General features: G+C 32.2%; 1 protein-coding gene across 6 annotated transcripts; it reads left to right on the top strand.

Moving 5' to 3' along the window:
- Positions 1 to 1,707: 1,707 nt before the first annotated feature.
- Positions 1,708 to 12,910, top strand: LOC135122493 (inter-alpha-trypsin inhibitor heavy chain H3-like). 6 transcript variants are annotated; one of them, XM_064046704.1, is made up of 14 exons: positions 1,708 to 1,815; positions 5,629 to 5,768; positions 5,823 to 6,068; positions 7,246 to 7,449; positions 7,506 to 8,075; positions 8,397 to 8,636; positions 8,692 to 8,986; positions 9,045 to 9,326; positions 9,395 to 9,427; positions 11,475 to 11,507; positions 12,181 to 12,216; positions 12,308 to 12,502; positions 12,563 to 12,740; positions 12,793 to 12,910. In XM_064046704.1, exons 2-14 carry the CDS (start codon positions 5,640 to 5,642, stop codon positions 12,836 to 12,838), a joined length of 2,487 nt encoding a protein of 828 aa, XP_063902774.1. In that variant the 5' UTR covers positions 1,708 to 1,815; positions 5,629 to 5,639; the 3' UTR covers positions 12,839 to 12,910. The 6 variants fall into 6 exon arrangements, with proteins under 6 accessions (XP_063902774.1, XP_063902772.1, XP_063902773.1 ...); XM_064046702.1 differs by having other exon boundaries at positions 12,275 to 12,502; XM_064046703.1 differs by having other exon boundaries at positions 11,475 to 11,528.
- The last annotated feature ends 750 nt before the right edge of the window (positions 12,911 to 13,660 follow it).

Raw genomic sequence — 13,660 nt, 5'->3', positions numbered from 1 at the left:
GTATATGTAAGTAGTAAGTACGTAGTACGTCGCACAGCACTGGAACAAAAATTGGTACATATAACGTTATTTAGACAGAACTGTCTTAAAATACAATCCAACAAATTCAGTTTTTTATATAAATTATTATTATAATATTTGATTTTTATGTTATGCTTTATCCAGCAAAATTTTGAAATAATGAAGTTTTTGGTGGGGATAATTATACTGCGGGAGTGAGCCGATCCTTGTCAGTCACCCATTCAAATCTTGACGGTGGGTAGCATTGCTTAACTAGCATTTGTAATAGCAATTTAAATCCGTTAAAAAAATACACGTTACAATTTAGAAAAATATAGATTTGCATCGCAACGCCGACGCCTTGTATGCATCATATTTGGAATATACTAAATTAAGCTTTCCCCTTCAAGCTAAAAACAATGAGTTTACCGAATTTGGTATAAGGCCGCGGAGTTTTAAATGGGACACTGTATATGCGAAATTTCATAACGATCAGTGTAGCAGTTCCGAAGATTATCTGTCTAATAAAATCATTGTCACACCACAAACCGCAGACCGACGGAAATGAGAGACCCATTTTTTCATACTCTTGGGGTTATGAACATCCTTTGCAAAACAACAAATTGACGGAAAACTGGCAGCTAAGTAATTCTTTCATCCATATAACTACGTCCTAACAGAGAGTGCGTGTACTTTTTACGGAGAAACACCCAAAACGTCTTAGGATTTACTGACACAGACACAGTATTGTTAATGTTATATGAATTTTAAATAAGGTTACACTTCGGAGGTTATTGACGAGTTATAGAATGAAAGAAAAAGAGAAATTTTGTAATAGTGGTATACAAACGGGAAGATTATTTTTAAAATTTAGGTACTAATAAGAGACGACGAAGTCAGTGTTAACGTAAGTGAAATAAAATAAGTAAATCAGACATTTTTATCGACATGACTACATTATTCCTTTGACAAAAATTACAAATTCAATTTGCCTTTACTTCGTCAAAATGAAATATAGTCGCTTTACTTTTACCGCCTAGGGTTATTAATTTCTAGCTGCTTCAAATTTTTCAGTTTTATTCCACTGCTTTTGTATATGGAGCGTTCCAATTTTTTTCATTCATAGTGACATTTTCTTTTTTGTCCATCGTTTCTTTGTAATGTAATTCTAAGTCAGTAATAATGATTTATACACAATCGAAAATTTTTATGACGTTTCTTGCTTCTAGCTAAATTAACTAATTAGTCACTGACGTAAGTTAACAGTAAGTATCTATGGTGCAGCTACCGATCATATTACTAAGAACTATTTACCAAAAATATTTATTCAGAATTGATGATAACATCTGTTTTCACATTAACATTAAAGTGAAAGTTTTGCCGATTAATTTAAACTACATTTTTAATTCTAATGTGGCAAATTAAACTATATATTACCGTATTACCAGCTACAAAACAAACTCTTTTTACTATAACTTTTATTCGATCGTTTTCAGGAATCGTACAATGTCCATAAGTTATTCAAAAGAAACAGATAACAAAAAGATAAACTATTGTCGATCTGAAATTACTCTTTAAGATAAACGACTTTCGGAGTAAGCACTGACACTGGTAGGTACATAATGGAAAAAAAAATTCTTGGGATAACCCGACCGAGGTCATTAGTGTACATTTAGTGGGAGCCGTCGACGATATAATACCAGTTTTAAATTCAATAATAATCACTCGGCTTCAGTTCTCGCGCGTCCTGCATTACAGTTGCAGTGTAGGTTCTAGTTGTATTCGGTCAGTGCATCCCTACTCACTTTAGAGGGGGTAAGTTTCACGGTCTGTTTAGCCGCATTGTATATAAAAAAATCAAAATCTGCTCTTTTACGTTGCAAGTATTGTGGTAATTTTATTCAAGGTTACTAAGAATGACAGATTTCTCTTATAACTCAATTCATTTAAATACACCACAATAAAATAAGTTGTTATATTATATGAAACGGCGAAAATTGAAATAATAATATAAAATAAGTAATAAATAAAAAGGAAATTTTATATTATAGTATATAATGATATTTTGATTTATTACTAAATAAGGTCTCGACCTGTTAACGTTTAAAAATAGGTTTCTCCAAATGTTTACGAAGAACTTACTTGCTGATAACTCTTTCTAACAGAAATGACAACTCATTAAAAATCAAATTTATATATTTTTTATAATATTACCAATCAATACTTAATGTATACGTATATTACGGTTTTTCGTTGTCTTGTTCGCAAAACCCAAAATTCTGTTTTATATTTTCCCACAAAAGATTGTGTGTGCATTTTTTAACGTTAGAAATGCGTAATCTAATAATAATAAGTCTGTGATGTAGCATACTGCAATTTGATCAAACTTTTTTCGGCAAGCTCATTTTTGACAACAATAACAAGTTCCTGCAACCACTGAGCAAGTGTGCAGCGTTATTCCTAACAGCAGTTGGGTCTGCACGATTTGTTTTTATTTTTATTTTTTCATTGCGCCCAGACATTTGTAGCCAGACGAAAACCCAAGCACCAGTTTTACAAAGTAATTACACATAATCTTAGCGTTTACAATCCTTTGTTTTTATTCTCACCTATAGTGTTAAATTAATGTTCGAAATGCATCTACTTTTGTGATAAACACTGTATTTATCAGATACAATTCTTGTAAATAATTATTACAATGATGGGAAATCCCCTCATAAATACGAATACGAGGAGACGTAACAACTTTACTACATGGGAATTTGCATTACTCATTCGAACTTTTTTATCGAAAACAAAACAATAAGTAGGTAACTTTCCTTGTATCACGACCGTGAGTAAATCCATAACTTCAGGCGACTTAAATCTGTAGGCAAAATATGTTTGCACATTTGTTGTCTTTTACTGAAATAGCAAACGCAACCAGTTTGTTTACAATGTGAAAAAGAATTTTCGGAAGAAATTAAATCTGGATTATTTTCTCATTTCCAGACATATCAATACAGTAAGTACCTAACATAACCACAGGAGCTAATGTGTGTTAAATTATTACTACACTTACTTTTTTATGTGTACTGTGTGACCTGTCATCATAAATATTGAATGGAGAAAACGTGTTTGGGACGAATTACACAACTTTCCAATGCTGTACATACCCACTATGATTAAAAATGCTTGTGTATTAAAATCAACTGAATACATACGTTATTTTGCGCTTTGTTATGGTTGCCATTCTGATTATCACTTATAGTTTTTTTTTTCAATTCAATCAATGTAATTTTTTTTGCGACACAATTTTAAATGAAAATACCTGCATATGTAGCTCTAGCAGACCTTAAATATTACTTATGATTATTATTCAAAGAAAACTCCAAAGAATGCAGAATCTTAATAATAATTATTTATTAGATCCCTATTATATACAAAATAAAATTCTGTGGCCTTAAATTTTGAAAACGGACAGAAATACTAAAATTCTGTAATTACCATTGCTTTTAGCTTCAAGGGGAAGCTTAATTTAGTACATTGCAAATTACCACCTTGTAAAATACAGCATGTCCAGCGTAGAAAAAAGCGCACAGGTAAACCCTGATTCCCCTAGATTCTCTCAGCTGATTTCGTATTCCAGTGGCTTAACGTAGAGTATTAACACTTGTCGGGGCAACACATAGCGGTTTGTGCAAGATTAAATTCACTTAAAATGTTGTTCGTCTAAATACAATACTATCCCCACCCCCTACACCGCATCGTTTGAGATAATATTGGTCTCAAGAATCAGTTTTAACGATGCAATATTATCATTCTGACTGAAAATTACTTTTACACGCCGCCCCTGGATGCATTTGAATTGGGTGCTAAATTAGGACCACTGCGCATGTATCTAGTGCTTCTTATTATGCTGGGAAAGCTGTAATTTATAAGTGCTCAATTCTTTTCAGCGAATAAAAAGATAAAATGTATAAATATAAAAAATTGGAAGTTAAGTGAAATAAAGGACTACCACATTATTTTACACACAACTGGTAAGATCTGTTTATTCTGTTTCAAAAATAGTCTTTCAAGCATTTAGTCGTCCTTCACACTGAACACAAAACATCTTATTAATTCACAACTTATCGTGGTTAATAAGTATTACGAGTTGAAGACTCAGAAACATTCATAATTCACTTTTTTTAATCTTTTAAATCATCAAGAGTCGCAAATATGCCAAATCTTTTATGTATCGCCACAAAAAGAAAGGTAAAACCACGGAAAAAGCGCTATATTTAAACTGCGAGGTGGCCAGAAAAACTGAACAATTTTCAACAGATAGCAAAATAATTGTTGTAGTCCAAACCCAATAGTATAGTAGTATAATTATTGTCTTGTGCACATCCACATCTCTAACAATAAATGTCAACTACATAAATAATTCTCTTCATTTAGATAATTTATATTATTTACACTTAAAACTAACGCAACACATGATAAGTGTGTTATAAGTATCATTGTAATCGTAATTTAGTGATATTCCTAAATCGATTAAATAATATATGTTGCAATTTAAAAAAATATGGAGTATCAAATATGCGTCATATTTGCAATGTACCAAACTCAACCTCCCTTCTCTACAAAATTTTAATATTTCTATCCGTTCTCAGGGTTAAGGCCGCAGGGACACTCTGTATATATACTAGGGTGATTCAAAAAAAAAAAAAAATTTTTTTTTCGTGCAAAGAGGTTCAAAAGTTTCTTTTCAACGTAAAAAAATACCAGTTAAAATTTGAGCTCTTAATATTAATATTAAGACCGTCCGCATCGCGTTTTTCTATTTCCCATAAGAATAACATGGGAAAATTTTTGTTTGCACCTTCTGATTTTTATTGCTAGCCCGTCGTGTGTCGTGAAAAAAATTCAATCACATATTTTTATAGAGAATTGAACGCTCTACAAAAAGTGTCTCCTATGATTGTGCGAGAAACCTGATAGTTGAAGAGTTATTTTAGGCTAAAGTTAAATTTATCCAAATTTTGACGTTTTTGATGCATTACAATAAATTTGATGGTCTTATTGGAATAAATCACCACAAAAATTTATACACATTTTAAATTTAGTTTTTTAAACAGTAATTGTTTATAATTTTATGCTATAATAAGGCCAGTAAAACTCTTTCCGAACATTTTCAGCATCAGTGGGTTAAAAAATCATAGTCAGGTTTCTCGCAAAATCATAGGAGACACTTTTTGTAGAGCGTTCAATTCTCTATAAAAATATGTGATTGAATTTTTTTCACGACACACGACGGGCTAGCAATAAAAATCAGAAGGTGCAAACAAAAATTTTCCCATGTTATTCTTATGGGAAATAGAAAAACGCGATGCGGACGGTCTTAATATTAATATTAAGAGCTCAACTTTTAACTGGTATTTTTTTACGTTGAAAAGAAACTTTTGAACCTCTTTGACACGAAAAAAAAAATTATTTTTTTTTTTTTGAATCACCCTAATATATACATATATTTAAAAATATAAATTTAAAACGAAAAATGTGCCTAAGAGAGGATTTAAAGTCACACATCATGTCGTTTTTTAAATTATTTTGCAAATAAAAGTCGGATCAGCAGAAACTGTAACAACTATATTTCTTTAGGTTTTGTTAAAATGGGGACTAAATTGAAATTCTTGTTCTTCCTGGCAATATGTATCTCTGTGGCGAGTGGATTTTCAACAGACAGAAATAGTTTAGTCGTATCTGCAACAGACGACACAACTGAAGCTCCAAATTCAAAGGTTAATGCAGTTCAAGCTAAATGCATAATATTTAGTTATCTTACAATTTTTTAGGAAGATGCAGCACCTGTAATTCCCAAAATTTATGAAATGAGGGTTAATACTAATGTCTCCAATCGGTTTGCTAAAACTTCCGTCGTCAGTAAAGTTAAAAATTTAGCAAAATCTGCTCAAGAAGCAACTTTCGCCGTAGTATTACCCGAAACTGCTTACATTTCAGGATTTGTAATGGAAATCAACGGAAAAAGTTATAAAGCATATGTTAAAGAAAAAGAAGAAGCTAAGCAAATTTACAATGAGGTAAGTACCTGTTCGAAAATAATGTCAAAAAAATATATTTCCCATAACTTTTGCGTTATTTGAGAAGGTAGAATTTAAAACAATATGTAAAACATGTTTTGCAAGGTCAGCTGCTATTATCGAAATGAGATGAGTAAGTTACACAATAATAATCTATTCGTGAGCATGTAAACACCTGTTGTGTTTTTGTAAACTAAAAGATTACGTAATATCAGTCACAAAAAAGTAGAAATTATATACTATGTTTATACGATGGAATGTTTTACTAAGTTTATCAATAGTTCTTCGCTAATAATATTTTTTATGTGACATAAGGTATGACATTCCATGTTTATGTTCTTTACACGAGCCAGATAACATATTTGTGCATAAGTCCGTCCTTATGAACAAAATATACGATTTTTTTTTTATTCATAACAAAAACTTACTTGTTTTTATCTATTTGCCTATATTCTCCCATTTTTATCTCTTCTTTTAAAACTTACTTCCAAGGTAATTTTTGTCATATTACTTTAGTTATTTCTTCTCTACTTTTTCATCAGTTTTTCACACGTCACTGTCAATTTTATACAGGGCTTTCAAAAATTTTATCTGTAAAATTAAAAGATGTTGCAGATTTGCCACTTCCTAGTAATTGTAGACATTTTAAAAATCTATAATTCAGAATAATTATGACATCTGAACTTTCGTTTAGTTACACGCTCTGAAAGAGGCGGAACAAATCAGCGTCCACGTGGATGTTAGAATCATTTATGAAGACCCTGTATTATCTAAGTAGTTGACTTTCTTCTGCAAGGTCATTTCGGTATAAATAAATACCGTCCTTAAAACTCTACCCGCTTGTTTTCTTTCTTATTTCTGGCCTCTAAATTTATATTTCTACTTGAAATTTTATTTAAGAAATTATTAAAAGCCCTACGTAGTGGAAAATTAAAATTAAGAATAATAGGTATATATGTAGAAAAATATTAAAACTATGTAGTTGAGAAATAAAGTAACATAATAAATACCTTGTGATTATGACTCATTGCCATAAGGAGCCGACCACTATTTAAGTAAAAGTTCTAAACCACATTGTGCCGATCGTACACATTTCACGATTAACTTTTATTAACAGCAATAAATTCTTGAGTATCGAAACCAACTGTATAGATAACCTTAATAAATCGCTTTATAGGCGATAGAACATGGACAAGCAGCAGCACATGTGGAAGCAAATGCACGAGATTCCAACAGATTCACTGTATCAGTAAATCTAGAACCTCAGTCAAAAGCAATTTTCACTCTGACTTACGAAGAATTACTTCAGCGGCAAAACGAACAGTACGAAATCGTTCTTAATATTCATCCTGGACAACCTGTCAAAGACTTAATTGTTGAGGTAAGGATGAACGCATAAAGAGATTTTTAAAGGTTTTAAATGACGGAATGGTTTAGGTAAACATTGATGAAAGCAAGCCTTTGAAATTCGTAAAGTCTCCACCATTACGATCAGGAAATGAGATTTCTAAAAATGATGACGATAAGCTTGCATCTTTAGCAGAAATTGTTAATATTAATTCGACAAGTGCAGTTGTTAAATTTAGTCCAAATATCGAAAGACAAAAGCAGTTAGCGACCGGTTTAGGTACTAAGGAAGAAAATGGATTAGCTGGACAGTTTGTGGTTCAATACGATGTTGAAAGGGATCAGCAAGGAGGAGAGATTTTACTTAAAGATGGTTATTTTGTGCATTTCTTTGCACCTAGCGATATACCACCTCTTCCTAAAGAAGTTGTATTTATTTTGGATACCAGTGGTAGTATGGATGGCATTCGAATCAAACAGTTGAAAGAAGCGATGAATAGTATTCTTACCGAATTAAAGAAGGAAGACTTAGTTAACATTGTGGAATTTAGTTCAACTGTAAAAGTATGGAATGTTCCTAAAGTTGAAGTAGATTATGAACTTGGTGATGACCCGTGGCCGTCGTACACGAACCCAGAAATACCCAAGAAAAACAAAACCGTAAGTTTTATTATTATTTATATTTTCAATATATCGGGCGTTTAAATGAAAACCTGGACAAGAGTTATTATTTTTCCGTATGTCGTAATCACCATGGTCGTATGCGAAATGAATGTTGAGCTGTCATCCGCTTGTCACATAGACTATTGTGATTTATTAACATTATTAATAATCTTTAAGCTGAGTTTGACATCGAGATAACAACTGTCTCGAACACGATGACAAACAGTACGACATACGGAAAAAATAAAATGGGAGGCAGTCCTTTTAACTAGAGTTTTATTTAGACACCCGTTATGTTTCATCATAAAATTATTTTAGAATCAAGTTTTACCCCCACCATATGAAGCAACTGAAGAAAATATAAATAAAGCTAAACAAGTAGTAGAGAAGCTAAGTGCTTATGGCGGGACTGACATCAAGTCCGCGCTAGAAGTTGGTCTTAAAATTATCAAGAAAAATAGAGAAGACAAAGGTAATACCCACCAACCCATCATTATTTTCTTGACAGACGGAGAACCCACTGTTGGAGAAACTACCCCAGACAAAATTACATCCGCTGTAAGCGATCTTTAGTTTCGTGGCTTTTAACTATTTTAAATCACAAACACTTTAGATATCTGAACTCAACACTGGCGCCATCAAATCCCCGATCTTTTCGTTATCTTTCGGAGACGGAGCCGATAGAGACTTCTTACAAAAAATATCGCTGAAAAACTTAGGTTTTGCAAGACATATTTATGAAGCGGCCGATGCAAGTCTTCAGTTGCAGGAATTCTACAAAGAAATTTCGTCACCTTTATTAAACGATGTTTCATTTAAATACGTTTCAAATGTAACCAAATTAACAAAGACGCGGTTTCCCATTTTCTTTTACGGTTCTGAATTAGTAGTGGCAGGTAGTTTTACAGGTTTGTGTAGTCATACTCGGATTATTCAACAGTACTCATTTTTTCCATTTTATTTAAGATGAAGAATTTACTCCTCCGACGATCCATGGTAATGGTTTTAGAGGACCTATAGAATGGATACCAAAAGTTGAAAATCCTGTTGGTGATTTAGAAAGACTATGGGCTTACCTGACTATTAAACAAATATTGGAAGCTAGAGATGCAGCTGAAAACAAAACTGAGTATACTAAAAAGGCTTTGGATATTGCATTAAAATATTCGTTTGTCACTCCAGTTAGTTCGTTGGTTGTAGTTAAACCAAATGACACCAGCGCTGTCGACACTGAGGACGCTTCCAAAAGTAAGAGGGATCTTTCTAAAAATTTCTGTCAATTTAGAACGTTCTATAAAAATATTTATTTGTTTCAGATTCCAATAATAGACCACGATTTGCAAGCACAAGTAAGTTTTATAATAATGTTCTAAATTAATATTTTTATAAGAGTTGTTGGGGGTAGATATCACTACTATAAACATACATTTTATTTAACATTTGGCTTAATCACGTCTGTTATAAAAAATGTGTATTTTTCGACATTTTCATAAACACATTTTAAACTTTTTTCTCTAAAGCTTCATATTTGGAGTTGGCTACATCAAGACATACATACAGAAATAACAACCCAACTAGCATTTAATGTAGGTAACGGTGAATAAAATTGGGTTAATGAAAATTTAGTTAGCATTATTACTAACTTACTTCTTAATCGTATAATTCAATTTTAAATTTATTAATAAATCATTGATTGACGAATTTATTCTTTCGTGCTGTCAAAAGTTTCCACTTTGTCAAAAATTTAACTGGTACTATATTAATTATTTTTGATAGCTTGATGAAGTATGCATATAAAAGAAGAGTGTAACTCCATCATAGGCTACTTTTTTAATTTTTCTTTCATTTTGCAGGTAACACTTCTAGAGGCGTTTGTTCAATATATTTTTACAAGTTATTAATGAATATAGTATTAATAACTTTAATAAATTACATATTGTAATAACTACTGTGTTCAAATTATTATTAATGAATAAATTATTTTTGAATTATATAGAATAAACTGTTTCAAGTTTAAAATTACTAGCGGTGACTTCGTAGTCATCTGGTTACAGTCAGACAAGAACTTATTTCACATTTATTGTTTACTATAATTCGTAGTTACTAAAATTTCACCATTTATTATGATCAGATCAGATGAGATTACCTAAGCATATTGAAAATGTCACCTAAAAACTAAGTAAGTGTCCCTCACTTTGATATTGCTTTCGTTATTACTGAAATTATTATTTTAATGTGCTAATATTTTTTTCCTAACTGTAACTTAAAATGTTAGTTGGGAATGACCATACTGCATGCATCAAAAAATTATATTTGAATGTCCCGAATTTGAAGACAAAAAATATAATAAGAATCTTGATTTAGTTTCACCACTGGCATATACCGCTAAACGTCATTGCTTTATCAGACATACATACATAATCATTAATAAAAAAAAAACCTTTCTCACCGAAGGTGTAAGGTACCATTGCTTTATCATTAAAGATAGGGGGAAATAAGTTTTTCCGCCATTTAATTTGTTAATAGTTATTTATATGTCAAGGGACTTATCAACCATCGAGCCAGAGGTTCTCGGGTCTCTAAACCGTCACCCTCGAAAGGTCATAAACTTCAAATAATCCCCGTGATAATACAAAATTGTATGTCTTACCGTGTAATTTTTGGTATTTACAAAAAAAAGTAATCTTTGTACATTCTTTTATTGGTTGCATTTATTCCAGAAGAACTAATTAATTTTTTCGGATTTAGCCATAAAAATGTTTTACCAGTTTTGTTATTTGTTGCTAACGAATGATTTTTACAAGCAAATTAAATTTTGTCTGTTACCTGAGATCGTGATTCCAATAATATAAATTAGCGCTGTCGCCGCATCTGCACAACCAGCAATACACTAAGTAATAGTTGGTTTCTAGCCGATTGTGTTTTCCTTGGATTATGTGTGTTTCCTTTTAATATCACTATGGCAGAAGTTCTTAATACCCAAGAATATTATTTGGTATTTGATCAATAACGTAACTTAAATCCAAGCCATTATAGACCAATAATAACCGGTAGGACATAAGTAACTATATGATTTCCACCATTAGTCGATAGCTGCCTTTCATACGCCTATGCAGTGCATTGTAGTTGGGGTTAGTCAACGAGTTCTCACTTATTTCCGCCTAACAGTGTATAGATTATATACTAATAAAATTTAATTCAGTAGTGGAGAACGCCTAGGAATCATAATCAACACTGCACGTCAAACCTCTAATCATTCATCAATCATGAATAATAATTGCTTTTTACCATAATGTGCTGCCTGTTATGTATTATTAATAATAGTAACTGCTTGAATGGCATGTTATCTATGGAAATTTAGTAAATCAGTATCACCTGCTATATCTATATTTTCAGATTACGCATTGGGAGGAGGAAGCTTTGCCGGAGGTAGGAGAAAATTAATAATAGGTATTTTAACTATAAAAATTAAAAACAATTGCGAAGAAGTGTTTTAAGTAATAAAAGTTGCACCGAAATGTGGCACAGCTGTTCTGAGATGACGGCAAATTTTCATACAAAAATTGCATTAAATGTTTACAGAAAAGAGTATTTTACCTACCGCAATAATTACAATTGTTAAAGATATCGTACACAACTGATGATTTAAACGATCGAAAAGACAGTTTAGATGAACAGTGCAAACATTCTTGCAAATATAAACGTGAATTTTTACGTACTTAAGACACTTTGATAAACGATTAACTTTCCGTGTGCTTGGTAACCATAGTGAACCTATTATTAAAGTATTAATCAACACATGTTGTGGTAACGTACTGAGAACTAAATCATTTAGGATTTGATTTTATCTACATACCGCGATTTTTTAAATTTCTGCTCTAGTTGTCCATGAAACATTCGTCAACAGTTCATATGAAACGGCTGACGTAAGCGTCATGGCCAACTAGAGCAAACATTTAAGAAAGCACCTGATACAAAAGACTAATGGACGTGACTATGTAATTGACTCAACATTGCCTTTCTGTTGATTAATCTTTAAATATTTTATGAAATGAACTATATAAGATCTGGCAATATTAATTTTATTTTTCTTTAAAATCAGCTCCAACCCTTTCATTCCCAAGCTCAGCATTCGCAGGTAATAACAAAAACGAGTTTTTTAATCTTTTTAATTATAATTATTTTCAAAAACAAAGCAAACTCCGGTTTTCAACAAGTATCATATTCAGCGCTGGGACCAGCACCAGTCGCACCTTTGCAATATGAAGCTGAATCGCTCAGTGAAGACTTTGAGGATACCTTTGTGACAACTGGTGATTTTACAACCGTTGAACCGGAAACGGATCCTTTCGAAGAAATCAAAAATAAGTTGCCTTGGTTGCAGGATATCCTATCAGAAAATGGCACTTTAACAGTTTCGTCAGGTGAGAACTCTTGTCGTATGCAAGTGTGAAGGTACTAATTATCCATATCCTTTATCTTAGGAGACCATCAAGGAAATTACACATTGGCCTCCGAAAATCAACCCGTTGGAAAAAAATGTGCTGCTACTCCTGTAAATGGAACGGCCGGAGTATGTACTCCTCTGATTCAGTGCCCTCAAGTTTTCCCTCATTTAACGGATGCACAGATTTTCGATAAATACTTCTGTCCGTTAGATACGTAAGTTTAATGCAGTTAATTAATAGCTAGAGAAATTTGTGCTTTATTTTAGGTATGTCGGGATCTGCTGTCCTGGTGCGACTGAGAACTCTCCGTAAAACTTCTGTGATTAATAGATTACACAAAAAATGTGAATATATTTTGTAATAAATATGTGTTTTTAATTGTTACTTCAGTTTAAACTTTACCTCACACTTACGTGTGGCTATATGTTAAGTTGCTACACGTCTCAAACAAGTTGTTTAACATAAAAGTTAACTAAACTACAGAGGAATTACAACTAGTTGATGTTGAAGGGGTATCTACAGCAGAAGGCATAAGTGAACATAAGTATAAAAGTTCTAAAAGATTCCATTGGTAAAGGACGCTACCGTAGTGAAAGATTTATAGTGTAGCGTAGGCCGGCTATTAGAAAGTTAAACACCAAAGATTAATGAAATAGCAAAACGTTCGAAAGTTATATTCTAAAACAATTTTAAATTTTGACTTCGGTGTGACAAAAAAAGACGGCATAACAATAAAACTTATGAAATTTGATAAACATCTAATTGTTAAGACATATTGTATAAGCGCATTTATAACAATTTTCCATGGAAGTAGAATAAAAGGAGGAAAACCATTTTTAGAGAAATGCCGGCAAAAGAACTCCACGCAACAGCTATTTATGCCCCCCCCCCCCTCTTATCAAATTATTTTTGTGTTTTATGCCCAGTATCCGGCAAACGCTTTCGGGCACGCCACTGGAGTAAACAGTTTTTCCAAGTTTAAAAATCTATTGAACAGCTTTCCTAATTTTGGTAATCTTTTCATTGGAATGTTTTCTGAACATCTTTTCTGCCTCGAGGATCACTGTAAATATAACAACTGATGGATACCGTTCTTTTTTGTAAGAAATATAAGCCCCACCCACCCACCCTGTC

Source organism: Zophobas morio, unplaced genomic scaffold, assembly GCF_036711695.1.
Source record: "Zophobas morio isolate AGI-343-1 ecotype UQ-CSIRO unplaced genomic scaffold, CSIRO_AGI_Zmor_V1 ptg000005l, whole genome shotgun sequence".
NCBI lineage: Eukaryota > Metazoa > Arthropoda > Insecta > Coleoptera > Tenebrionidae > Zophobas > Zophobas morio.
This window is presented reverse-complemented; position numbering and strand designations above follow the sequence as displayed.